The following is a 26,824-nucleotide window of genomic DNA, read 5'->3' as shown; positions in this document are numbered from 1 at the left end:
CTTATGAATAAAGAACAGGAATTATTATATATTATAGATTCTATTGAAAGTGCTTATAATCCTGATTCACCTAATTATAAATTTAGATTTGTATTTTATAACAAAACGACAGTGCCATTTTCAAGGCCTGTAGATTTTCCTGAAGATTTGTGGTATTCTTCGCTAAAAAAAGATACCACATTAATGCCTATACTACTTAAAGGTAAAGAAATAGAATTAAGACGTTACGAACAATTAAATACAGTTAAAAATCTTGAGATGTCATATAAATTTCTACAGAATAAAATTGATCAACTTAAATTAAATTCAGATCGGATAAAAAATAAATTACAAAGTATACTTGTTGTGTACAGAAAATTAGTGAATAACATATATAATAAATGTAGACTAAGAAAGTGTAACTGTAATTTAATGGAAGAAATTGAAAAAATTAATACTGATATCAGTCCTGAAGAATTAATAATAGATGACAAAAAAAATGAAGTAATGTTGTTTTTACTAAAATTAAAAGATAATTTATGTACTTTGGTAAGTAAAATAGACGAGGAGTTATATGAATATGAAAGAAAAATGTTTGTGTTTAAAAATATTAATAAATTAGCTTAATTAGTAAATTAAAATAGGTTTTTGGTTCTTGTTTTTTTTTGTTACAGTTTTGTTTTTTATTGTGAAACAAAATTTAATTATTTCAGTTAACATAAATGATATTGAAACACATTAAACCATTGGTAACAACATATAAAATTACTTTTTAGACAAAAAGAATTATTATTATAACATTTTTTTAAGATAAAAACAGACATCTATAAAAATAAACACTTTATTCATTAAGCACTTCACCATATTTGATCTTTTTCGCCAAATGTTTAATGTTCAATTTGCCATCTTCAATACATCCTTTGAAAAGAATGTCTACATCGCTATCAGACAAACTATTATCTCCTTCTGTTAACCCTTTTCTCAAATCTGCTTCGTTCTCAAATTCTTTCAATGCTTTGTAAATTTCTACTTCATTATCAGTTGCACTTAATCTCTCTCCTATCATTGTAATAAAAGTCATAAAAGAGAATCCTTCTCCCATCTCAGCCATCATTGCTTCAATCTCTTTCTCACTAAATGGGGTGCCTATTGAATTTAAAAATGATTCTAAATCATCTTTTGTTATTGTACCGTCACTATTTTCATCCAGAATATTAAATGTTTCTCTTAGTTCTACAATTTGGTTTTTCCCAAGCATATGAAAAATGTTTGAGCTCTGTCGTTTCGTACGTCTCTGCATTTGTGGGTAAAAAAATTAACCTATGATTTACTTTTAAAACAAATATGTTTTGTTTTAAAGGTAAAATATTTTTAACTGTGATTGTTTTCTTACTCCAATGAAACGGAACACTGAAACAAAGAACGAAAAAATTTATAAAGATTGGGGAGATAATTCCGTAAAAATGCCCCATTTAAACTCATCCAATTCTTCAAATTTTAATAATAACGAAGGAAAATTAAGTTATCATGAAATGCAAAATAAACCAGATGGACAGAACTTTGACAATATGTATTCTTACGGTTATTACGATGATCATGGATCACAACCAATATATGTTAATATTAAACAGCTTAGCTGCATACAAAAAAGAAAAGCAAGAAGAGAATATTTAGATACTTTAATGGCAGAACATAAAAATAATTATTTACATGAGAGTAGACACAGGCACGCAATGCAACGGAAAAGAGCGCCAACAGGAAGATTTTTAACGAAAGAAGAAAGTAGAAAATTAAATGAACAGGGAGAAAATAATAAATAAATTGTTCTATATTGTAGGTTATTGGTCTAAATTTTAATTAATTTTTTATTATAAAAAAGTGTATAATATTTTTTAATTTATAAGTGAAATTTTTACAATTATGTTTATGACAATAAAATTATATTGAAACTTTTATATACAACTACTAAAAATTATCAGTGAAATCGTAGCAGGCATTTAAGTATCAAATTCTTTTTTTGTTTATTTGATATTAACAGATTCTTTAACTGGTTGTGTTTACAAATTTTTATGTAATTTACAAATATATGTTTTACAGATAACATTTTTTATGATAATTATCTAAATAAAATATCATAACAGCTAACAATTAACCTCGGTTTATATTTGCTTTAACAATTAAATAGTATCAAATGATAAATTACGGTAAATGTTTTATTAATTTTTGTATAAAAAAATGAAACTTAGTTACATTTACAATAATATTTTGTTCACATAATAATTTATTAAAACTTAATTGGTAGTTGGCAGCCTAATATACGAATTACTCTCTTGACTTTTTCTTGTTTGATATCCTATAAAAAAGAATAGTGCACATGCCACTGTAAATAAAGCTAGTCTAACTATTGTGTGGCTAAAAAAAACTTCACTAAATTTCTTCTTAAGTTTAGGAAATGAATCTAAATCTTGCTTGCGATGCTCTTCTTCCACGGCAAATGGCTCCATTTCTCTGTGAATACGTTCAAAAAATAGAGGTTCTGAAAAAGGTCTCATATGGCTAAAGCTGTTGTTATAGGCGAATGGATTTGTAGTTGTCTTAGTTGTAATCATTAATCCATGTCTTGGTTCAAGCATATAACTACTTACAGACTCTAATATTAAAACTAAAAACATAATAAAATAACAAAAAGTTTTTTTTATATGAAAAACATAAATGTTTTAGATTTGTTTCATAATAAACAAATTAATTTTAATTAAAAAAGTTTTAATCATTTTTTAGCAAAACACAACATTTTATTTTAGCTAAAATTTCCAAACTTTAGTTTATATTTCGATTTTGTAAACAAATACGTATTACAAAAATCGTGATAAATTTTAAATTTGAACAAATAGTTACTTTGTGCTATTTTTAGTTAATTTACAAAACGGCACTTAATAGTACAATTTCAATCACGCAAAAATGTACAATATAAGTCAACTATTTAGTTGTAATATAAATCGATACATGAATTACTAAACAAATATAAACTCAAAAGCAGGATTTCAATATTAAAAAAAACCATTTAATATAAATAAGATTCTTCAATAAACTCGTCGTATGATTTGTATACTTTAACATCTTTGTCTACTATACCTATAATTTTATCAAATTGCTTTAATAAGGTGTGATTATGGATTATAGCAATAACTGTCTTATCATATAATATATTATGCAATTTGTCTATTAAATTCAATTCAGATTGTGTATCCATATTTGCTGTTGGTTCATCCAATAAAAAAATGTCTCCATTTTTTATTACTCCCCTTAAAAATGCAATTTTTTGCTTTTCTCCACCACTTAAAGTTTTTCCGTTTTCTCCTACATCTCTTTCTAAATCATTAAAGTGCATGTTATATAATTTACATAACTTTTCTAGATCATTAATTGACATAATTCTATTATTATAAAGCAAAATGTCTATGATTTTACCACACAAAATTCCTGGAATTTGAGGAATAAAAGAAATATTGTTTCTTTGATCAATTTTATATATTTTTTTCATTTCAGTATTGTCTATAAATACAGCACCTTTGTAATCTCTATATCTCAAAAATACATTTAAAAATGTTGACTTTCCAGACCCATTTTTACCCACCAAAGCGACTTTTTCGCCTTTATAAATAACAAAATTAGATGGATTCGTTAAAATTTTATCATCTACAATTAAAACAAATTCTTGAAATTTTATATGTTTAGTAAAAGAAAATTTCTCTGTTCCATCAGAAAAAATATTTTTATCTTTAACCTGTGTTTCTAAAATTGTTTTTTTAATAACACTAAAATCGTCATAATCTCGCGCTTTTTTTACATTTACAGGCATATCATCCGTATCACCAATTTTTACACTCTGTTCAATGTTTTTAAATTCGATTTCTTTTATTTCTGCTTTTTGATACTCAAAATACATAGCCATGTCTTCAATATCACAACGAATTTCATCCCAATCGTTATTAATAATATCAGTATAAAATTGTAATAACATTACATAATCACATTTAATAGCTAAGAGTTTTGACTTTAAGGTACAAAACAACTTATTATACAGAACAAATTCTGCTGATGTATAAATTGAAATTTTTTTGCTACCGAGCAGTATAAAATAAAAAAAAACGCCATTTGGTATAATCACAACAATTCGTGACAAAAAAGTCCCCAAAGCATATAAAGTTGCGTTAATTATTCCATAATGTTTAATATATTGCAAGCAACCATCAAAAATATCTATTTCTTGTTCTTCGTTATTAGTTGCCTTTATAATATCATAATTATTAATAATTCTATATATCCCTTTTATTACTTTATCATATTTTTCTGTATATTTTGTTCTTACTCGACTTCGTATCTTTCCTATTGGTATTGCAATGAATATAACAGTCAAAATAGAAAAAATAGAATAAAAAAATACAAAAGAGTTAAAATACTTATAAGTAAAAAACGAAATCCATAAAGAAAATAAGATGTTATATAAAAATGAAAACAACAATGTATGGAATCCATATACTACTTGATAAACTTTTCTATCAACAATACTTCTAATATTTGAAGGACCTATACTGTTAAATGCAGCTTGATTTAAATTTAATGCTTTCATAATGTAATAACAAATACATATTCTATAACATTTAGTAAGATAATAATCACTGATGATAGGAAACAGACATACAATTGTAGAATACAATATTATTTTTAAGGCCTGAAAAATCAAAATTCTGACACCTTCTGTGTATTTAGAAGGATGTTCTATATTTTTAAGAAGTTCTATCTCATCAAATTTAATTTTTACTTCAATATAAGCTGCTCCTATTATAAAGACAATGATCAAGAAAATGAAATATTTGTAAGCTTTGTATTCTTCCAAAAAATTGATGAAGATTCTCAAGTTTTTATTCATTAAAAAAGGGGGGTAGTAGAAGTGGAATTTTATTGAAGGTGTTTAATTTGTAAAAAAGGAGTTGTATTTTACTATAATCCGTATTTTTATTTAATTTATTATTGATTTTTAATAAAAAGTATTTTTTGACACAATTCGGTATAAACGAATCATAAATATGAAAAAATATTCATCCTTTATATTTTGAAACTCAAATAATAATAGTTTGGTGTGTTAATTTGATTTGAAAAAGTCATATATATGACAACAAAGATGATATTTATGTTACTAAACATATTTTAAGTAAACTGTTCTTCGTATTTTAAAACAAGATTTTTTTTAAAATTTATTAAAAATTTTTGAAAAATTTATTATAAGAAATTTAAAGTTTTAGAAATTATGTACAAACATTTATAGTATGATATTAATATAAAATATTCTTTCTTTTAAAAAACTGATTTATTAAATTTCTCGATCAAATAATATTTGCTGTTGAAATAAATTGGATACAAATTATTTAATAAAAAGTTCAATATACAAACAGAATATTATCTTTCTGTTACAACGAGAATCTTGTTATGTTTTCAATAAACTTCTAAAGTGCTACTAATAAAGTGTTTATTTTTATTAAAACGAATCAATTCGATACTACTATTTTTATTATTTTTTGAGAAGAGAGATATAAATTAAAAAATTTATAAAGTTTTGTTTTCTTCTAAAAAGCTCCAACAGCCATTTTGTTTTTAATTAATTTAAATTTCTTTCAAATTAATTTATTTTGTAATATTCTATATCACACTATTTAAATATAAAAGATATAAAATTGTTATATATTAAAGAACAATATTAAATATTATTAATGGGTAACTTAGATATCTATAAATGTACTAAAATATGAAAAGTGTTGGAATTTTGTCTTTGAAATTTATATAAATAAGGTGGTTAATAGCTAATTTTGTTTTATAATATTAATTAAATTTTTAACAAAATTAAAAGACATAATTTTATGATAAGTTTAACGTCAAATCTTTAAATTATAATTGATATGATTTTGATAGATAAAAGGATATTTCTACCCCTTTATATGGAAAAGTCAAACAAAACTCTCACTTATTGGGAGTCTGCGAAATATATATTAACTATAGTGACTAGCAATCCTTTATTTAAAATAGTCCTTTTACCGATTATTTTACTTTCTGTTCTAGCGGCCAAATTTGTGGTATATGTTTTAATGGTTGTTGCTGATATTGATATGTATTTTTCTACCTCCATAAAAAAAGAATCACCGGAAGCTTTGATGATAAGATATATGTGTACACCTTTTTTTCATTATGTTATCATATTACTTAATGAAATTATAATTTCATTTTTTATATCTTCTATTATAAGACAATCGTTTTGTGCGTTTACAAATGAATATGTTCTTGTAAATTATGACACGTTTCATTCCCTCGGATCTGGGCAAATACACGCTATTATTCAGAGAAGGCTTTTTGCTATCGAAGATTTTTTAAAACTTCTTATTTTGAATGTTTTTCACGACTTAACTTTTATTTGTATAGCTTTTTATAAAGTATATACAGATATAGATCATAGAGCATTTTATGCCAATGTATTGTTATTTATAGTATACTTAGTAATAATGTGGTATATTATTAAAATGAGAGTTTATTTTAGATTAAAGTTTAACGATACTTATAATATTGTGTCAAATAAATGTTATTCAATTCTCGTAAACTATGATGTCATAAAATCATATACAAATGAAGAATTAGAACTAAAGAAGCTTGATGAAAACCTGCAAAAAGTACAGTATCAAAGTATTATTTTCAGTTGTATAACTTCTTTCGCCGAATTTGCGCAGAAAAATGCATTGGTTATACCTAATGGTTACATCTTGTACCTTGCACTGACTAATACTATTTTTACTAAAATGAATAGTTCATCGGGGTTCTTGTTATACAATAAACTTTTTTTAGATGTTAAAACTAGAGTTTCAAAAATCACTCAAGATGTATTAAAGGTTTCCCAATGTATGACAGATATTTCAGATTCTCGAATTGTAGAAGCTAAATTAGATGAAGAATATAGAGGTATCAATATTACTTCTTTTAAAAAATCCATTGTATTTGACAATGTTGATTTATATATTAATAATTTAAAGATCTGTATTGGTATTAACCTTACAATAAACAAAGGAGATAAAATTGCTATTGTAGGAAAAAATGGAAGTGGAAAATCAACTTTTTTAAATGCTTTGTTACGAATGAGGGAATATGAAGGATCAATTCAATTTGATGATATTGAAATGGACAAAATTAGTAAATATTCACAGCGAAATATTATCTCTTACATTCCCCAGAATCCTGGTATCAAAGAGGGCACCATCCTTGAAAATCTTAAATATGGCAAAAGTAACATTTCCGATGAAAAAATATTTGATATTTGTAAAGAATACGGATCTCATAAAATATTTTCTAATTTATCAGAGGGTTATCACACTGAAGCTGGTGAAATGGGCAAATATCTCAGCGGTGGTCAAAAACAAAGAGTTAGTTTTATCAGAGGTGTTATAAAAAATGGAGACATTTTCATTTATGATGAACATACATCCAATCTGGATTCTTCTTCTCAAAATGAGCTTATTGATTATATTTTTACTTCGCTTAAATTTAAAACTTCTATAGTCATTTTACATAAGCAGTCTCATTTAGAAAAGTTTGATAAAATATTTGGTTTTTATAATGGCAAGATTCGGGTTTATAATAATTACAATAAATATCTAGAAGATCATCATTTATATTAAATTAATTAATAATTATTTTTTTGATTGTTTTAAAAATTAAATGGATTTTGTGTAGCTTTGCTATAAAATTAAATGGCTTTTGTGTAGCTTTGCTATAAAATTAAATGGTTTTTATGTAGCTTTGCTATAAAATTAAATGGTTTTTGTGTAGCTTTGCTATAAAATTAAATGGATTTTGTGTAGCTTTGCTATAAAATGATTTCTAATTTAACAATTTTAAAATTAACTTGCTATACCGTTAAAAAAATAACTTAATTATTTAATCGCTTGTTGACTTTTTAGTAGCCGTCTTTCTACCTTTCATGCGTATTCTCTTTTCACCACCACGTTGTTTCTTATTAGCCCTAGGTAATGTAGAAGAACCTTTCTGTCCAGGCGATTTACCCCAAAATTTCGCACTTTTTCTTTTCATTCTATCTCCCTGTACTAACACAATATTATTAAGATCGGTGCATATTTTGAACAATTGATCTAAAGTAAAAAAAGATCCATTGCCCCTTTCAACCTTCTCTTGGGCGGACTTAGACCAATCTAAAGCAACAATTCTCATGGGAGGTAAGGTAACTAACCTTTCATCATCTAACACTTTAGCTACAACAACAGCCACTTTATCTGTGTCATTGTCTAATGCTTTTACAATCTCGGAAACACGAACCACTGGTCGATCTTTATTTGACATAGTAAGACGCTTAGCAATTCTTTTAATATCATCAAATGAACAATTCTTTGCCACCTTTATGTAAAAATCTGCCAAGGATTGCAATAAAGGGTTGGGTGATCTGACAGTTTTTCGTTTAATTATAGTAGATTTCGGTATAACTTTTTTTGAAAATTTTACTACCATTTTAGGGATAAAAAAATATTTAAATAAATTGAAATGGTTACAACAGTCAAAATAATTTGTTGAAACTATTAATCTTAGTATTAAAAACTATGATTTAAAACAAAATAAATAAATTATATAAAATTCTATTGGATATAAACACAATAATGATACTACTTATAAAGCTGGTTTTGGTGTACACATTAACTTACAAAAAAGTACTAAGTAACAAAATAATACCATTTCATTATAATTTACATTTTACAATTACGCCTGACTTATTTGAAGGTACAACAGAAATATATTTTAAAACAAAGAAAAAAACAAAAAAAGTTATACTAAATGCCGAAGATCTTGATATACAATCCATAAATTTATTTGTATCTGACAAGGTTTTTCAAGGTACATTTTTCAGTGAAAAAAATACTGTAGATATATTTTTTCACAACCCTCTTTTAACTGATGAAGAATATAAACTAGAGATAAAGTATAGAAGTAAATATTCTGAAGGGATGGATGGGATATACAAAAGCAATTATAATGATAATACACTTTATTCTACACATTTTGAACCTACTTATGCAAGAAAAGCTTTTCCATGCTTTGATCAACCTGATATGAAAGCCCGGTTTAGAATAAAAATAACGGCACCACCGGACAATATTGTATTATCTAACTCTTCACTAAATAAAAAAGACGGAAATACTTACTTGTTTAATGATACCGAGCCTATGTCAACTTATCTTGTTGCTTTTGTCGTAGGTAAGCTTGAGAGTATACAAATGACAACGAAAAATAATAAAATACCTATAACAATATATGCAGATAAGTCTGATATTAAAAATGGAAGACTAGCAATAAATGTCGCAAAATATGCTTTAGATTTTTTTGAAAATTATTTTGATATTAAATATCCGTTTCCTAAATTAGATCTAGTAGCCATACCAGAATTTGCAATGGGTGCTATGGAGAACTGGGGATTAGTTACTTTTAGAAAAACTTCATTGTTATATAATCCAGCTACAGATGCAACAGCATCTAAGATCAGAGTAATAGATACTGTATGTCACGAATTGGCTCATATGTGGTTTGGCAATCTTGTAACAATGAATTGGTGGAATGATTTGTGGCTCAATGAAGGGTTTGCAACCTGGGCTGCAACCATGGCGATTTATAATTTGCCTAAAAATATTATTGATTTTGATATCTGGCTGAATTTCATTAATATGACACTTGAAGAAGGTATGAGTTATGATTCTTTACACAGTACACATCCAGTGGCAGTCGAAGTTCAAGATCCAGATGAGATAAACCAAATTTTTGATCTTATTTCATACAATAAAGGCGCATCGTTAATTCGAATGATTGAAAATTTTGTTGGACACGAATCTTTCCGCAAGAGCATTCAAAAATATTTAAAGCATTTTAAGTATTCTAATGCAGAATCAAACGATTTTTTTACTTTTCAAGAAAACTCTAAACTTACGACCAGGATGGCTAATTCGTGGCTCAATCAAGAAGGATTTCCTTTGCTTTCTGTAAAAGAAGAAAATAATAATCTAATTATTACACAAACAAGATTTTTTGCTGGAACAAAAAATCAAGACGAAAAAAATTGGATAATACCTGTAACTATACAATTTAAGGATAATGCACCACAAGTACATTTAATGTCACAAAATACTCTTACAATTTCTAAACAAAGTAAAATTTATAAATTAAACTTGTCTAATGTGGGGTTTTATAGAGTTTTATATCCGAAGGATGTAATGGAAAGAACGTTTAATTTTTTTAGTAGTAATAAAGACAGGCTTAATTTTATAAACGACTTGTTTGCGCTTGCATTTGGAGGATATGTAGACATTGCGTGGGTAGTAAAAATAATAACTAACGTATCAAAAGACTACGATTATGAATCTATGAAATCTATTATTGGAAATCTAAAAAAATTATATCAAATTTATTACAGTGATGATGAACAAGCCACTTATATTAAAGACACTATAGCACTAATTTTAAAAAAACATATGAAATATTTTGAAGAAGATACTAATTCTATTTCTACTAAGTTATTTAGCGGGCTACTTTTAAATAGCGCAGCTTTTATAAACGATCAAAATGTAATTAAAAGATTTAAAAGTTTTTACAAAATATTTAGATCCGGTAGAGGTCTCATAAGTCCGGATTATGTTTACGCGATGTTTGTGTCGGTTGTAGATGATAATCTTGACGAAATTATTCAACTGTCAAAAACTTCACCAATTTCAAATATACGACTTATGGCAATGAAAGCACTAGGAGCTGTACAAGAGGAGGAGAATATATCTAAAGTTTTAAATCTATATGAAGAACTTGAGAGGCAAAATTTAAGCTATTATTTTCTTGGTTTGTCGATGAATATAAAATTTAAAAATAGGATAATTGGATATTTTATTAATAATTATAACAAAATCAAAACATATGTAAACAATGAGAGTATAATAAATACTTCTATGGCACATGTATTATGCGGTGTATTCGATTCTGATATAGTAGCCAATATATCGGGTTTTCTAAATAACATCGATAATAATTTGACTGTTAAAAAAATATTAGAAACTAATACAATATTTGCTGATTTTAAAAAAAGAAACCCAAAGCCTTTTTTGATAGAATAAACAATTTTTTGAAGTTGTCAATTTTTTTTCAAACATATAAATTCATTTTAACTGTGCAAATTTGACATTTTATAAATTGTATTAAGATAGTAATGTATTAAAATGTAATTTTGTCAATGTACAAATTTTAAATTTAATAAGATTTGGAAAATTAATATATAGTGCTAAACTTGATTTAATATAGATAGTTTTTGTATAATAACATCCCTTTTTTATAAAATAAATAAAAATTTTACTATAATATTTCTCCTGTCTTTTGTAATTTTTATACTTTGTTTTTAATCAATCGTTTTGATTTGGTTTACTGTTTACAAGTATTTAAACAATTTAATTTTTACTTTAGTTTTACATAAATTATATTAAACTCTGCACTTGATACACATATAAATTTATAAAATTGTAATTCTACTAATAACTAACTGGTAAAATCTAAAGCCAACTTTGAAATATAAAAATCTTTTTTTATATTTTTTGAACAAATAAATTCTTGCTTTAAATTAATAACCCCTTTTTATGTCTATACATTACTTGCTTAATCTACCTTATGAATGCTCAGATGAAGATCTAAAAAAAGCGTACAAGACTGAATTATATAAACTTCATCCAGACAAATCTAAGAAAGATACAATAAATTCGTATCTTGTTCTACGAAAAGCATATGAAGAATATATAACCAACAAGTCAGACGAAAATTTTTTTCTGTTATGCCCCTTAAATAAAATTAATGTAACTGTTTGTAGATGTGGTACATCTTACGACCAAAGAAATATAAAATATGATCGAGTAGAGTGTGAAACATGCTCTTGTTATATTCGTGTAACTACCAATCTTCATAGTCTTACATAAATACACAATATAAATATAAAACATGTAAATATTTAGAGCTGTTAGAAAATGTATATAAATACATTTTGAATAAACAATTCATGTATTTTAATTATATCATTCTTTTATTTGCAATAAATGAAGGAAAGCATAGACATAACTTTAATAAAGCCAAATCCATGATCACATACGACAAATTAAATATACCAAATGACGAACTAGAAAAGTTTTTGAGAAACGAATTGGTTGAAGTACTTCCTTTAATAAATGATCAGATCAAAGAAAATTTTAGAAGAAGAAATATAGATTTTAGTAATTATAGAGATTTTATTTTTGTAAAGAGAAGTGCTAAGCAGTTAAATGGAAAGAAAAAGGTAGAATATACTATTACAGAAAAAATTGTACCAAAAAATAGAATCTATGATACTGAAAATTCTAATATTTCATATACATCTATTTTTAGTTGTGTAGCTTTATTTTTTTTACTGGGATTGTCTTATATACTTCTTATGAAAATAATATTTAAAGGCAATTTTGTAGAAATAATTAATAAACAATAGGTCTTTTAAAAATATTGTCATTAAGACCAATTTGTACACTTAAAAAACTTTTTTTCTTGCATGTGAAACATTTATAGCTTTTTATATTAAGTTGTCATAAATATTCTTGAGTAAAAAATACTTTACGTTCTTGATGTGTTATTTACAATGTTATTTTCCATTTACCTCATAAAAAAATTTTTTTTTCAAAATTGTAATAAATCCGGTTTATATTTGATAGAATTACAAAATTTTTTTGATTTTAGTCTATGTTCTGGCAATAGTTATAAAAAATTGACGTATCTGTTTAAGTTGTTTTTCTATGAAAATATACAATTTTAGGGCTGCTATTTAATAAAAATATTTTTTTATAACATAAATAATTAAGTTTAAATATACATCAAACTTTACTTCATTATTTTATTTAAAGATATTATGCATAAAGATATTTATCTAAATATTAATTTATTTTTGGGTTAAATATTTTTCTTACATTATTTCTTTGCTTCCGTACTGATCGTGCTTATTTTGTTTTTCTCTTTTTAAGCTAGCATCATCACCCTCCTCCGCTGTAAACAACATTTATTATAAATATTTTGAATATAATTACTGTTAAATCGGTTTAAAAAATATAAAACATGATATTTGTATAATAAAGCTTTATTTTTTGACTAGACGTTAAACCATTGTCTAGTAATATTTTTAAAATTTTTTGTAAAAAAATTGTTTTTTATTCTGCAACTAAATTCCTTATAATAATATTTAACATTAAGTTAATATAATTTGTTAGTTATTTATTTAGAACTTTAAACATAATAATATGTTAATTAATTTTTTTATATATAAAACTAATTAATTTACAACTTTTTTATTAAAATTTTATATTTCTGTTACAAATAAAAAAATTAACTTTTTTTAAATAGCAATTTTGCAAACATAAAAATCACATAGTTTTTAAAAAAATATTTTAAACTTACATTTATTTCAGCCAATATTTAAGGAAACCTGGTTTTTTCTAAATCTATATGCGACATTCCAAGTCAAATATTCAGTTAAATTTTTAACCTTAAAAAATCTGTACCCATCATTAGTTTTAAAAGCAAAATTAAGACAGTTAAGATTTATTTCTGCATTTCTATCTTCTTTTTTAAGAGTAAGGGTGTATCCCATGGTAGATTCTTTTACATTTGTTACTACTACATCAGTAATATCTACAAGATCTTCTTCTGCAGGAATAGCTTCTGAAAAACAAGAAAATATACTCGACTTTCCTCTATTTTTTGAAACATAAAGCTTGCTATATAAAAGATCTATAGAATATTTTCTTGTTAAAAACTGAGAAGAATCTAATGGATGTTCAATATCTCCATTTCTTTCGTTCATTACACAACTAGAACTTTTTTTATGTGGTTTGGAATTATAACATGTAAAAAACGTTTCTCTAAGGGATACCCAATTTTCTGTATAATAGCCTTTTGAACTTCTCTTTAATATTTGTCCTATTATAGTTCGATTTTTAAGGTCATTCAATTTTAAAATATCTTTAATGTTAATAACACTTTGATCTGTTTCAATTACAAATTTTCTTAACGGTACATCTGATTCAGTTCTTTTGTTTTGTTGAATTGTTCGATTTTTTGCTTCACTAATTAAACCGAATGTTTTATTAGGAGAAGACGAGTCTTCGCTAAAATATTGACTCAATAAAGGTTTAGACTGTTTATTTTTTGTTATCATTACTGGGGTTTCTATTCTGGTTATTTGTACTTTAAAAGGTTTTATATTTTTTTCAATTCGTACAGGTGAAGTGTATTCATTATATTTATTGAGATTTATAAGTTCAACATCCTCTAATATAATTGAATTTTGTTTATCTAAATTAGTCAATTGCTTACAATTTGTGTTCTGAGACTCTGATTCTTCTTTAATAATTTTTAGATCATTTGTGTTTTCACTACAAATGCTTAGTTTATCAGAATTTTCGCTACAAATACTTAATTTATCGAAATCATCACTATTAATACTTAATTTGTCCAACTCATCACTACAATTATTCATTGCATTTGAATCTACCAAATTTTCCTTAGAACAAAGATCTACACTTTCAAAATCTTCACTTTCTTCTTCATAATTTACCATCTTTAATTCCCTTTTTTCTTCTCTATGACTTAAATCGCATTTTAAATCTTCCGAAGACAAAAGATATTTTTCTTCACCTGACAAATAAAAATTCATAATAGACGAAAATGAAGATTCTTCGTCGTGTTCACTACTCAATAACAAACTACTTGATTGACTATAATCTTTCATGTAATCAATCCATTCATCTATGTATTGTATTTCATCGTAGTTAGAAGACTTTAAAATGGGATTATTTGCTTTAAGATTACTTTTTTTAGCTGTTGTCCCTTTTTTGTTCATACAAAATGTTTAAAACTTTTTTATATATACTTGCTCCTTTTTTTAAGGAGTAAATATAGAAACCAATAGATAAAGTGTTGGATGTTACTCTTAATGTCAAAAACCTCAAAAATCACTATTATGAGTCCGTTGACATGTTAACATTTACAATGTTACTTCAAATAAAACCGTATTTGCAAAAAACCAACCTTTTAGTAACAACACAAAGTTTTTTTTGCTTTACTACAAAAAGTTTGTATTTCAATAACTCTTAGTTTTTTAGATATTATATAAAAAGGTGATTTTTAAGTAATAAATTGCAGTGTTATTTTTTTAAATAAAATCAATTTTTAATGGATGGTTTATCAATTTAATTTATTTTTTTGTGAAAAAAAAATTTAATAAATAAATTATGTTTTGTTTGTTCATAAACAAAATGTAAGGTGCATTTATACTGCTTAAAACAACAATTTTATTTGTTTAAATTAAAAAATATTATAATATTGAGATGGAACAGCAGTATAAATAAACTTATTAGAATTATTTATCAGTAAAGCTATGCCTTTGGCATTCAAGTTTGCTGCTTGATATATTCTTTGGTTTAAGATCAAAATAATTATGTGAAAATTAAATCACAACATAAAAGGAAATGTCAGCCGACATTAATATCTCTAAATAAAGATAAAATAGTCTTTAGTATTTTATTATAGTACCAAGAAACGTCAACATCCATAATGTTTGACAGTTCTTGTGTAAGACAATCAATTTTTTATTGATTTATTTTTTAAAATATTAATAGCTCTAAAGAAGGATAATAAACTGCTTAAAGTTACCTTAATTAAGCCGCTTTTATATCCTATTTTTAGTAAAAATTAAGGCTTGACTGTGCTTAGCTAAAAAGTCAGGATCTTTAAAATAATTTAAATAAAAATTAATTCATTTTTTATAATTTTTCGTATAGTAGAAAGGTATACATAAAATTATAGATGTTAAGATCAATATGTATCCAGTTGAAGAGAAAATCAGTTTAGTGAAACAACACAACTTTGGCGTAAACGGTTTTTGATGGGTACTTAAAGTAATCTATTCTTGATACATCAAGATTTCACAGATTTTTGGTCTTTAATAAATATAAAAGTATTTTTTATCAATAATGATGTTTTTACCTAAGTCCAACAGTAGACACTTTAGATATATATTTTGCTCATGTTCACTTTATTTAAAAAACCCAATCAATTTTAATCAAAAACTTCTAATATTCTTAATGACACGTTTTTTGTTATACAAACAAAACAGCGATGTTAAAGTATACTGTGCAAAATTTTTTCATTTTTGTATTTCTTATCTTAAATCGGTTGTTTTTGCCGTTCAGCATTGTTTTTCTACTAAGATATTAAGCCGTTAATTAATAATTTATCACAAAAAAACTTAATGTACTACGTTAGCAAACCTTTTTTAATTTAATATTAGTTGTATTATTTTGTTTTTCATATATACAAGAGAATTTAAATTTGAAGCAAACAATATTATTATAATTTTTTTGTATATTTTGTCTAAAAAGTATTAATTAGACAAATAAGAGACAGCCCAATTATATTTACAATGAGCATATTAATCATTAATAAAATTAGTGTAAAATATTAATTACTAACATTATTATTTACAATACAATCTATTAATTTATAAGCGTTTTAATAAAGAAGCTTATAAAGTATTTTTTATTCTATATAAAAATTTCTTGTGTATTTAAAGATAGGATGTGTAAAAAATACATTATTGATATTTTCGATATTAAAATGTAATAAGGACTATGACTACAATTTTAAATGTTTAGTTTTCTTATAAAATTTAAATTGCAGACAAAGCATCATGAAATAATACCCTTTTAATGGAATATAACAAGAAAAAAAATACTTTCGCAGATATAGATTATGACAATATTGTACTTTTCTATGAGAACGAGATTCCACCAGGAATGGAACAAAATATACGTATAATCAATTGCAGCAAACAAGAATTAAGAAACGCAGTGGTAGCACGATACAACCTTGAAACTCTTCCTGCATTGTTATTTTATAAAAAAGTAATTTACTTAAAAAATGACAATATAAAAAATTATGTTGAAGATAAACAGCTTTTATTAGAAAGAGAAGTTAAAAGAATTATTAATAGTTGTAAAATTGTATTGTTTATAAAAGGAGATTTGTTTGATCCATACTGCCACTTTAGTAAAGAGGTTATACAAATACTAAAAGACAATAATGTTAATTTGGATGAAATAGTTTACTATAATGTACTTAAGAATAAAGAAATGGCAGAGAAGATTAAGGAAGTGAATAAATGGCCAACTTTTCCTCAGTTATTTGTTAACGGTAAATTAATAGGTGGTTGTGATATACTTAAAAAACTTAACGAAACAGAAGAGCTGACAAAGATTTTAAATAAACAGTAATTTTTAGCAACTTAATATGTAAACAAGGCAGAACTTTGACATAAATATATGTTTAAAAAAGTTTAAATTTTTTAGCGTCAAACACTTGACAAATTATTTTCTACATACTAATAATAATACTGTCGCTCGTACAAGTTCCAATCCTTCAATTATTAAGCTCAATCTGACAGATTAAACAAATCAGCAAAACGTTTTACCATGCTAAATTATCTGAGTAGAATTAATTAAACACACATATAAAATGAATATTTTTTTTTGAAAATATCATCCGTCGGTAGTTTTTCTGGTAACAAAATAAAGTCAAGAAATAAGTAAACATATGGAAAAAATTATTGTCAAAGTTGGTATTTTTAAGTGTAATAAATAAACGTTATAAGTTAAGTAATTCAAGTAAATATTAACTAACCTATACTACATGTTTTAGTTATATAACTGTTTAATTTAATGCAACAAAATTATGCAAATGCTTTATTGTAAATAAATTAAATACATTGCCCAAAAATAGTTTATAGTTACAATTTCTAATTAAATTTTAATTTCTAAATTATAAAAAAACTTTTAAATAACTATTAAGTGCTTAATAATTACAAAATACTAGTGTAAGTTAATATATTGAAGCCTTAGGATAAAGTTTTATAAGCTTTTAGATATTTTAAATAATACGTAAAATGCATAAATAGAAATTGAAAAGATAAAAATCGCTTTTATGGCATTTGTATTTTTAGACGATTTGAGAAAAAGGCCGTTTATGATACAAAATTCTGTGCTAAAAAGTGCTTTTTATTTATTTTATTACTATATTTCATTCCATATCTTCTGATAGTTGCTTGTTGTTAAGTCTTGCTGTTCATTAATTAATTTAACAAAAAATAAAACAAAATATTTTTGAAAATCATTTGGAGGGAAAAATTAAAAATTCATTGTTTTCTACAAAATATAAGTAATTATCAACATTTGTATATAAATATACAAATGTTTAACTAAAATGTCAAATATATATTTTTGTAAAATTAAATAATTTATTTTTGTATCATTTCTTATCTTGCATGACTTTAGAGGATGAATTTATTAAAAATTCTTTTAAAAGCAATAAAATGCAGTCACAACAAAAAGTTAATTAAAAAATGAGTTTGTTAATAAAGTAAATTATAACCGCCTTTAAAAATAAATTATTTAAGCCGTTTAACTACATTGATTGATCATACGTTTTGCATTAAATTTTACCCTTTTATGGATGATGATTCAAAAATAAAATTAAATCAAGATTTTCTAAAAGAAGCGGAAGAATATGCTAGAGCCAACAAGCCAATGATAGATTTATTTGTGCAATACAGAAAACACTATAAATCAGATTCTGACTGCACTTTTGTTGATAACTCTGATTATCATTATAATTTATCTTTTCACAATATTCAAAGCTCAGATGATGATTGTATCTCTGATAAAATTCATAATATTATTTTTAAGAATTCAAAAGATTCACATATGCTGCATAAATGTGTTGATTCAGAAATCTATAAATTTATTGCTGAATATTTTGACTATGACTGTCCTGCTATATGCCCAACATATCGTAAAAAAAGATCTATTAATAACGAAGTAGAAGTTGATGATTTTCAATGGCCATTTTTAGAGCCGCCAAAAAAGCCTAGAACAGTTTTTGATAAGGGGCCTACTAGAGAAGAAATTGGTGAATATAATCGGAGAATTTTTGCTGCGTATACAGAATATTTGAATTTTGAGAATAATGTTATTTATTATGAACATAATCCGAACTTTACTGAAGAAGGGGAAGATGAAGAATTTTGTCAATGTTACAAAAACCATCTTTTTAAAGCCGAAGTCGAGTCGTATTTGTACAATGGTTCCGATTACATTTTTCAAGAAAAAAGTATTGTAAGAATAAGCAGAAATTTTGACGACGATTTAATTTTTTGCCTACAGGGAAACAAGCATAAAATTTTGTCTACTTTAGATACATTCAAACTTTATTATATTGAAAACGACGGAAAAGTAGATTTATTTAATGTCGAAGACATGACTATTTCTCGATTCTTATTTTGCAATGACAAGCATTGCAAAGACTTTTATGAATATTTTGATGTTCCGTGTGAGATATAAATTATGTTAATTTGGTTGATTTTTTCTTTTCATAGTATTTATTTTTCATTGATTAAGTTTAATATTTGGTTTGAGTTATTATAAAAATGATAATAAACTAATGTTGTAATTAACTATAAAAATACATTGTTTAACTTGTTATTTAAAAATATGTTTATCTAGCTTTATTCAACAAAAAAAATCTGCATTAACCTTTTTTCTTTCTAATGACATTTTAATTTGTTTATTTATAAAATGCTGTTTAATTTTTAGATTTTATTTATAATATTTACTAGTCCTTTTTTAAACCATAAAATTGTTTTAAAATGCAGAATTAGGTTAAATTTTATCAATAAACTTTGTTAATTAGTGCGATTAATATTTATAATTGTTGTTTGACCTTTTATTTTATTGTAAAATCTAATTAATATTTGGTGTTGTAAATTTAAAAAATAGTAATTTTTTTTGAATAATTTAATACGTAAATATCAGATAATAACTTTAATTATTTCATAATACCACCTAAATTTGGTTTTAAAATGCTATAATTATTTAAAAATCTTAAAATCAAAAAAAAAATTACACTTTGTATAAAAATTAATCACAAGTGACGACTTTTTAAAGAAAAATTCATTTATTAATAGGTCTATATTTTGAACCATAAAGTTTAAAAAATATCAGTAAACATTACTGTCAGATAACAAAAACATTGTAAATTTGTTATTTTGCAAAAAAACAAATTAATATTAGCTTTTTACAATTAAAATTGTTAAATTAAAACAATTTATAAAGTTGTTAATTTTGGATTCATAATCTTACAGAAATATAGCTATTTACATCAGAAGATAAATAGGTTTTTACAACTGATTAATGGTTTTGATTGTTATAAGCAATGACACAATAATAATTAACTAGAGATCAAACCATCGCGGTGGTTTCATTCTAAACTTCTTTCGACAAAAATAGTTGTCATTTGACAATCTAAAGTTAAAAAGTATGCATACTGATATCAATTAATTAATCGATACATTTCTAAGCCTTCTAGCGACTTTTGCATATTTTGAATTTTTAGACAAAATTTAAAAACTATTAATTTAATTCAAAAAAAATCTTTATAGTTTCTACAAACCACCGAACAAATTCTTCGGGTTTTGTATTCACTTTAAATCTACATTAAAAGGTATACTGAGCAATCAAATCATCTTAAAAACTTCTTTGCATATTATTTTCTTTCCTAATTGTGCTTTTTAGAAGAGATCGAAATTCTTCAATGTTATTTGTAATGTGCCATCAATCAAACAAAATCCTTTTGAATAATTCACTACATGGTGATTTTAATTAAGATTAGGAGCCATTACAGAATAGACGACAAATCCATCAGTATTAAGTACACCATTTGATATAATTATATCCTTAAAAGCATCTGTTAGTGTTTATATTGTTTTATTTTCAACTTTACATATAAAAAATTTATGTAAATTTGATCGATTAACGCATCTAACTATCCAAACAGTAACTCTTAATTAGTCATTTGTAGAAGTTGAATTTCTTATAATACCACGCCTTAACAAAATGCTTTTATCTCAATTTCTACTGCCGTGTCTAGGCGATAACGTGCGGTTGTTGAGGAAAGAAATGTAGAGTGATTTGTTGTAAAAGTTAATCATGAAAACGGCTACATTTATGTAATAAAATTTTCTTAAATACTTTTTTATATCAATACAAAATTCTTATTGGTTGTAGAGAGGACCAATGGCTTTAATCAGTGTTGTTACAATCATTCTGTTGTAAATGATTGGTTATTAGCTTGGGATAACACCTACAATTGTACTTTCACCACCTAGTAATACCGACCTTTCAAAAAATATTTTTTAGAACAAACTAACAGAAGTTTTTTATATCTGCGAATGGTGGTATTAGCAATAATTAGAGTCTGATAAATTTGGTTGAAGTTTTAATTCAAGATTAACGAATTAATTAAGTTAATTACTTTGGTTAAATCATTGTAGAATGAAAAATTGAATGTCTTTTGACATTCTTTTTTGTTGCATCGATAAATTATAGAATTTTGCTCGCTTTTAATTGGCCTCATTGAACATCTGCTGTTACAACGTAAACATAGATTATTTTTAGAAATAGTATCATTCTCAATTAAGCTTTATAAAAGTGTATTTATATCTAGTAAAATATTATTATGCATACCGATCTTCATTATTGAGGGTTACAAATAAACAACAATTACTAAAAAGAATTAAATATCAAGAAAAGCTATAATTTTTAGTATTTTTAAATTAATATTTTTATATCGACAAGTTTGCTTAACTAGCAAGTTTTGTCTACTTTCTTTAAACTTTACTTTTGTTTAGAATATAAATCTTAATCTAGTTATCTTTTAACCCTTAATTTTTAAAAAAATTCAAAGCATGCAAAACTTGCTAGTTGTCATCCTTAAATAATATTTAAAAATATAAAAAATTTATTTAATTTTCCCTGAAGCAATTGCTTAAACTATTCAAGTTTCATGATTTTAATCATTTTCTAAACTTCTTTTATCAATAATATGATTTTAAATAACAGTATTTTTCAATATTTTAATTTACTTTATTAGAATGTTGATTGAAAAAGTTAAAAACATTTTTTCTAAAAATATGCCATTGCTCTTCTTTAAATGATTAAGATTATGTTTTTCGTTTAGAAAAAATAATAGCAATCAATGTCAATTTGTATAATAAATCAAGCATATCTTCTAATATATTAGTATTGAAAATGGTATCCTTCTTCAAATTTTTTTTGCGTTATATCGGCTAATTTCTATACATTACTCACAACCATTTCCTTTTTCTTAATTAATAAACAACAATTTACATTTTTTGCAATAGAACCAACCAACTAAAATTCTAATTATTCTTCGTAAAAGTGTTCAAGCAGTTGGCTTTCTAGAATGTTTAAAGATTATTGTAAAGTTAATGATATTCTTATAAAAATATATCTCACTGCCATGCCTATGTGGGATACTGCGACTTTCTAAGAATGAGAGATATATAGACTTGTGTTTAATAAAAGCTTTCATGAGAATATATTTTATTTAAAGTTTTTTTTAATAATTTAATACTTGATAAAAAATTTCACTAATTACTGAAAGAATGAATACTTTGTTATGATTAAAAATTCTTTCATTGGTTACCGTCGGTCAGCTCTTGAAATGCATGACACTCATTAATATGTTTAAATTTATTGTAAAACTTGTTATCTTTAAATTTAATCTTCACTTTTTCAAAATTTTCTTACGTATCTTCTAAGAAAAATTTAATTAAAGAAAAATTTATAAAATAAAAAATCAGAAATATACAACTTATACTAATAGTCGCTTGATTTATCTGGTGTAAATTATAAATCTCTCTTGAAATAATTCATGTTTTTACAAATTATTTACAATATTAAATTTTTAATAAATAAACTATCAGCTATAGGTATGGTATACAGCGGATAGGTTTTTATTAACTTAAAAATTTAAATTGTGTCTTTAATTTTTTAATTTATATAATTTGTTTTTAAATTTTAAAAATTTTATTTAATATACATTTTAATAAAAGAAAAAATACAGATTTTTGATAAAATAATTTATGAATATTTTTTGTAAATATAAATATCTTTTAAAAATTTTAGCCCTCTATAATGATTTTTTATATTATTTTTATTTATTTGATAAAAATTTATTCTAATATAAGTATTAATAATCAAAGAACACATCAAATATACAGAACAACAATAGAATTTTACCATAAATATTTATTATCCGAGACCAATAATTCTGAAGAAACATCATCCATGCAACAAATCTTAGAGATTGTACTTGACACTTTTTTTGACGATAACTTTTTTAGATTAGGGGATTCAGCACTGATGTTGATTCATAAAATAAATTATGAAGAAGTTATTGTTATTAAACAAGAAGATAAAATAGCATTTAATATATTATATTTGTTGAAAGAAATTACAAAACAAGAAATTTTTTTTAAAACTTCATTTTTTATACTAGAAAAAGATTTGGAAAAATTTTATCGAGTAACAAAGAAAATTTCGTCTTATCTAAAACTAGATGAGAAAGAGGTTAATGTTATGCAAAATATCATGTTCGTTATTTTACAGTTTGAGAAAAGAATTACTGATTTAGATGTTAATACGTTTTTGTGCAGAATCAACGAATTTTCTAATGCAAATAATTGTAATAGAAAAAAAGGCAAATTTGGTCTAAATCGTAATAACGCCATGTATAGGCCTTTTCGAGGTACTTTGTATTTTTTTGATCAATTGCTTTTTTCTATCATTGGTACAGAAAAATCAAGCATTCGTTTTAGTCCTTTTAAACAAGTTGGAATTAACTTTTTTGAAAAAAAATTAGCAACAACTTCATTTAAGCCATTTAAGTTACTTAATGTTCATAAAATTGTCTTTGAAAAAATTATACCTGAAGTTTTATACCTAGACACTTACGATAATGAATTGCTAACTTTTATTTATATTTATTTATTAAAATTTGTTTCAGAAGTTACTTTGTTATGGTGTGATTGGTCTGTAATTGAGTCAAAGCAAATGGAAATAACTTGTAAATTTCATGTTCCTGAGTTTAGAAATGATGACATAAATTATGTAACTTATTTGAGAGATTGTGCAGTCGAAGATTATGAATCTACATACTTAATAAAATCTATCGAGTTACAAATTTTAAGAAAAGAAATAAAAAATGTGCGCAAACAGGCTTTATATTTATCTAAAGAAGATGTCTTTTTAAATGAATGCAAATGTATATGGGATAAATTGATAAGCGCTTCTTCCGATTATTTTCCTAAATTATTTTCACAAAATGAATGTCACAAACATATATTTAATAATAAAACTGAAGAAAGAAGTACAGAAAATGTAAGCCGGGGCAAAAATTTTCAAAGTAAAGTTTTTAGATTTGATAAAAGTATATTTCTAAAATACGAGAATGAATTGGAATTTAATAAAAATTTTGATCCAGATAAATACATTAAATTGAATATTAGATGTCTTACACCATATCCATTGGAAGATTGGAAAAAGATAATATTTAATATTGAAAGTATTAGAGAATTCTACAAATCACTAGATGCTAAAAATAAATGTGATAATCATTACATCCAGCAATACACAAAACATCGAGAGAATTGTAATAAGCTAGAATTAGACTTATTAAAAATACGAAAATTATATTCTAATTTGCCAAATTTTATTATAGACTATAAAATTTTTTGGACTAAAGAGGGCTTAAAAAAGCAATTTAAAGTTCTATTGATAAAATATTTTGGCCTTTTAGAAGACACTAATAAACTGGAAAAGGACTATACAAAAGTTTATAAAGATAAACCCAGTGAAAAAATTAATGAAATTTACATGAAAAACTATTATGACTATAATTCCAAAAATGATGTATTACAATGGGCTTTTTGTAATATGATTATAAATAATAATATTTCTGATGATGAAATATTTGATGAAGTGTTTTATACATTAGTTTTAGATAGCAATCTTGAGATGCCCATTGATGAAACCCAAGTAAAAAGATTTTTTAAATATATTAAACGTCTTACAGCCTTCCATGTTTTGCGTCAAAAGACGATCAAGCTTTATGCATACAAACAATTCTTAACATTCCATCTAGATGTCGGCTCCTGGCAGGCATATTTAACTAATTAAAATAATTTTATTTTAGAGAAAGGCTATTATTTACTAATGGTTCGTATGTTTTTTATGTTTTATGTGTATAGTATTTGAAATTAATCGTGTTTAAATAATTGTGGTACTATTTACCATATGACATTTGTTTTAATTTATTTTGCTATAAATATTAATTTATATTTATACCTAGGGGGGCTGGGGACTTTAAAATTTCTGGTGAGGAAAATATAGCTGCGGCAATGGTCCTGATTAGCAAACAAAGTTAGCTTAATCCTCTGCAAAACAGAAGTTAAGTTATAGTGCGTCATAGATTAGTAATAAAATTTATTCTACCCATCGAAATTACGAAGAAAAACGAATATTTTTAATAAATTATTTGACTTTAAGTTTCTATAGTGGTTGTGATATCGTCGTATGATTTGCACCATGTCAATAACTTTAATTTATTTTAACTATTAATATTTATTTTTACCCATCTAGATTACAAAAGAAAATAATTAAATTAAATTTTGACTTACAATATTTTTAGTGGCTGTAATATCACACTTCAGTTCTATTCAACTTTTCAAATTGTAAAATGTGCGCCAGTGCCGTATTTTTTAACTAAAAGAAATCAAATTTAAAACAATTCATACATGCATAAAGACAATACACATAATTAAATAAAAGAAAGCATACTTTGTATTTTTAGTCTCGTTTTATAAACGGGATAGCGTAAGCAAGTTTTATGAATAAAAAAATATAGATATGAAAAAAAAGTTCATTTAAATTTGTAATAAAAATTATTTAATTTTTAGTTTACTATAGCATTTTGTGGTGCCCTTACATGTTAAACTTATTGTTTTGACAGTTGAAACAGGCTGTCTACTAACATCTGTAACACCCATCAATTTATAAATATAAATAAAATCCCCATGATAGAAATTATAGAAGATAAGAATAATAAACTTTTTAAATTATTATAATTGGGGTTGTATTTTAAAAGAAAATACGATACAATTTAATTCAATAAATAAAAAAAAATAGCATTGAAAATTACTAAATATAAACTGCACCACCAATAGCTATAAAAAATTAAAATTCTAACTAATATACAGATTACAAGACAATCTAGTAAAACTGATGCGGCACCTTCGCTAGGTAACGCTACGTTAGGATTAATAATTTCATCTATATTTCCATTTTTTGTATAGTAGGATTATTTAACAAAAAAATATTTGATATTGTTGTTATTTCTTTTATAGTTGTCATTCCATATTTCAGTATATCAAATCTTTTATTAAAGTATAATAACATTATCATAACTATGTTAAATAATAATAAAAATACTATTAGACATTTTCTAATAAAAAAATTCGAATTATAGATTGCTATATTTGGATCACTACCTCTCACGGATGCTTTAAAAATAGTAAAAATTATACATGGGCCAAATTTAGTAAATTAGTTATAAATTTGTGACATAAAAGGGGCAAAATACTATTTTGTGTTATATCCATAAATCCAATTTGTGTCTTTTTCTGACTAATTAAAAAAGAAAATAATTAAAAAGTATAATTATTTATAAAAGAGTTATTTCGTATAGCAGCCTTAAATACATTTTTGTAGGAATAATTTTAATTTAATCAACCGGC

The 26,824-nt window shown here is 24.5% G+C and overlaps 14 protein-coding genes and 1 pseudogene across 14 annotated transcripts; 9 read left to right on the top strand and 6 right to left on the bottom strand.

Moving 5' to 3' along the window:
- Positions 1 to 3: 3 nt before the first annotated feature.
- On the top strand, positions 4 to 606 carry AAJ76_3300031427 (hypothetical protein; the record flags this gene model as incomplete). The annotated part of the gene is made up of 1 exon (XM_024475209.1): positions 4 to 606. One exon carries the CDS (start codon positions 4 to 6, stop codon positions 604 to 606), a length of 603 nt encoding a protein of 200 aa, XP_024330827.1.
- Positions 607 to 820: 214 nt separating this feature from the next.
- AAJ76_3300030152 (myosin regulatory light chain smooth muscle isoform) lies at positions 821 to 1,279 on the bottom strand (the record flags this gene model as incomplete). The annotated part of the gene is made up of 1 exon (XM_024475208.1): positions 821 to 1,279. The coding sequence occupies one exon, from the start codon at positions 1,277 to 1,279 to the stop codon at positions 821 to 823; it is 459 nt and encodes a 152-aa protein (XP_024330826.1).
- A 163-nt stretch (positions 1,280 to 1,442) lies between these two features.
- On the top strand, positions 1,443 to 1,799 carry AAJ76_3300029988 (nuclear transcription factor alpha; the record flags this gene model as incomplete). Its single annotated transcript, XM_024475207.1, has 1 exon — positions 1,443 to 1,799. One exon carries the CDS (start codon positions 1,443 to 1,445, stop codon positions 1,797 to 1,799), a length of 357 nt encoding a protein of 118 aa, XP_024330825.1.
- Positions 1,800 to 2,270: 471 nt separating this feature from the next.
- On the bottom strand, positions 2,271 to 2,651 carry AAJ76_3300028780 (hypothetical protein; the record flags this gene model as incomplete). Its single annotated transcript, XM_024475206.1, has 1 exon — positions 2,271 to 2,651. One exon carries the CDS (start codon positions 2,649 to 2,651, stop codon positions 2,271 to 2,273), a length of 381 nt encoding a protein of 126 aa, XP_024330824.1.
- A 389-nt stretch (positions 2,652 to 3,040) lies between these two features.
- AAJ76_3300026522 (abc transporter) lies at positions 3,041 to 4,909 on the bottom strand (the record flags this gene model as incomplete). Its single annotated transcript, XM_024475205.1, has 1 exon — positions 3,041 to 4,909. The coding sequence occupies one exon, from the start codon at positions 4,907 to 4,909 to the stop codon at positions 3,041 to 3,043; it is 1,869 nt and encodes a 622-aa protein (XP_024330823.1).
- Positions 4,910 to 5,972: 1,063 nt separating this feature from the next.
- Positions 5,973 to 7,694, top strand: AAJ76_3300025458 (abc transporter; the record flags this gene model as incomplete). Its single annotated transcript, XM_024475204.1, has 1 exon — positions 5,973 to 7,694. The coding sequence occupies one exon, from the start codon at positions 5,973 to 5,975 to the stop codon at positions 7,692 to 7,694; it is 1,722 nt and encodes a 573-aa protein (XP_024330822.1).
- A 259-nt stretch (positions 7,695 to 7,953) lies between these two features.
- On the bottom strand, positions 7,954 to 8,538 carry AAJ76_3300022893 (60s ribosomal protein l18; the record flags this gene model as incomplete). Its single annotated transcript, XM_024475203.1, has 1 exon — positions 7,954 to 8,538. The coding sequence occupies one exon, from the start codon at positions 8,536 to 8,538 to the stop codon at positions 7,954 to 7,956; it is 585 nt and encodes a 194-aa protein (XP_024330821.1).
- Positions 8,539 to 8,684: 146 nt separating this feature from the next.
- AAJ76_3300022746 (glutamyl aminopeptidase) lies at positions 8,685 to 11,174 on the top strand (the record flags this gene model as incomplete). The annotated part of the gene is made up of 1 exon (XM_024475202.1): positions 8,685 to 11,174. One exon carries the CDS (start codon positions 8,685 to 8,687, stop codon positions 11,172 to 11,174), a length of 2,490 nt encoding a protein of 829 aa, XP_024330820.1.
- A 513-nt stretch (positions 11,175 to 11,687) lies between these two features.
- On the top strand, positions 11,688 to 12,020 carry AAJ76_3300019743 (hypothetical protein; the record flags this gene model as incomplete). The annotated part of the gene is made up of 1 exon (XM_024475201.1): positions 11,688 to 12,020. The coding sequence occupies one exon, from the start codon at positions 11,688 to 11,690 to the stop codon at positions 12,018 to 12,020; it is 333 nt and encodes a 110-aa protein (XP_024330819.1).
- An 80-nt stretch (positions 12,021 to 12,100) lies between these two features.
- Positions 12,101 to 12,559, top strand: AAJ76_3300019330 (hypothetical protein; the record flags this gene model as incomplete). The annotated part of the gene is made up of 1 exon (XM_024475200.1): positions 12,101 to 12,559. The coding sequence occupies one exon, from the start codon at positions 12,101 to 12,103 to the stop codon at positions 12,557 to 12,559; it is 459 nt and encodes a 152-aa protein (XP_024330818.1).
- A 963-nt stretch (positions 12,560 to 13,522) lies between these two features.
- Positions 13,523 to 14,959, bottom strand: AAJ76_3300016472 (hypothetical protein; the record flags this gene model as incomplete). The annotated part of the gene is made up of 1 exon (XM_024475199.1): positions 13,523 to 14,959. The coding sequence occupies one exon, from the start codon at positions 14,957 to 14,959 to the stop codon at positions 13,523 to 13,525; it is 1,437 nt and encodes a 478-aa protein (XP_024330817.1).
- A 1,867-nt stretch (positions 14,960 to 16,826) lies between these two features.
- Positions 16,827 to 17,390, top strand: AAJ76_3300014604 (monothiol glutaredoxin grx5; the record flags this gene model as incomplete). Its single annotated transcript, XM_024475198.1, has 1 exon — positions 16,827 to 17,390. One exon carries the CDS (start codon positions 16,827 to 16,829, stop codon positions 17,388 to 17,390), a length of 564 nt encoding a protein of 187 aa, XP_024330816.1.
- Positions 17,391 to 18,620: 1,230 nt separating this feature from the next.
- On the top strand, positions 18,621 to 19,511 carry AAJ76_3300012810 (hypothetical protein; the record flags this gene model as incomplete). Its single annotated transcript, XM_024475197.1, has 1 exon — positions 18,621 to 19,511. One exon carries the CDS (start codon positions 18,621 to 18,623, stop codon positions 19,509 to 19,511), a length of 891 nt encoding a protein of 296 aa, XP_024330815.1.
- Positions 19,512 to 23,165: 3,654 nt separating this feature from the next.
- AAJ76_330008265 (hypothetical protein) lies at positions 23,166 to 25,208 on the top strand (the record flags this gene model as incomplete). The annotated part of the gene is made up of 1 exon (XM_024475219.1): positions 23,166 to 25,208. The coding sequence occupies one exon, from the start codon at positions 23,166 to 23,168 to the stop codon at positions 25,206 to 25,208; it is 2,043 nt and encodes a 680-aa protein (XP_024330814.1).
- A 988-nt stretch (positions 25,209 to 26,196) lies between these two features.
- On the bottom strand, positions 26,197 to 26,585 carry AAJ76_330004846 (hypothetical protein; annotated as a pseudogene).
- Between the last annotated feature and the right edge of the window lie 239 nt (positions 26,586 to 26,824).

This window comes from Vairimorpha ceranae (genome assembly GCF_000988165.1).
Source record: "Vairimorpha ceranae strain PA08 1199 chromosome Unknown NODE_33, whole genome shotgun sequence".
Taxonomy (NCBI): domain Eukaryota; kingdom Fungi; phylum Microsporidia; family Nosematidae; genus Vairimorpha; species Vairimorpha ceranae.
Note: the sequence above shows the minus strand (reverse complement) of the source record. Positions and strands in the feature narration are given on the sequence as shown.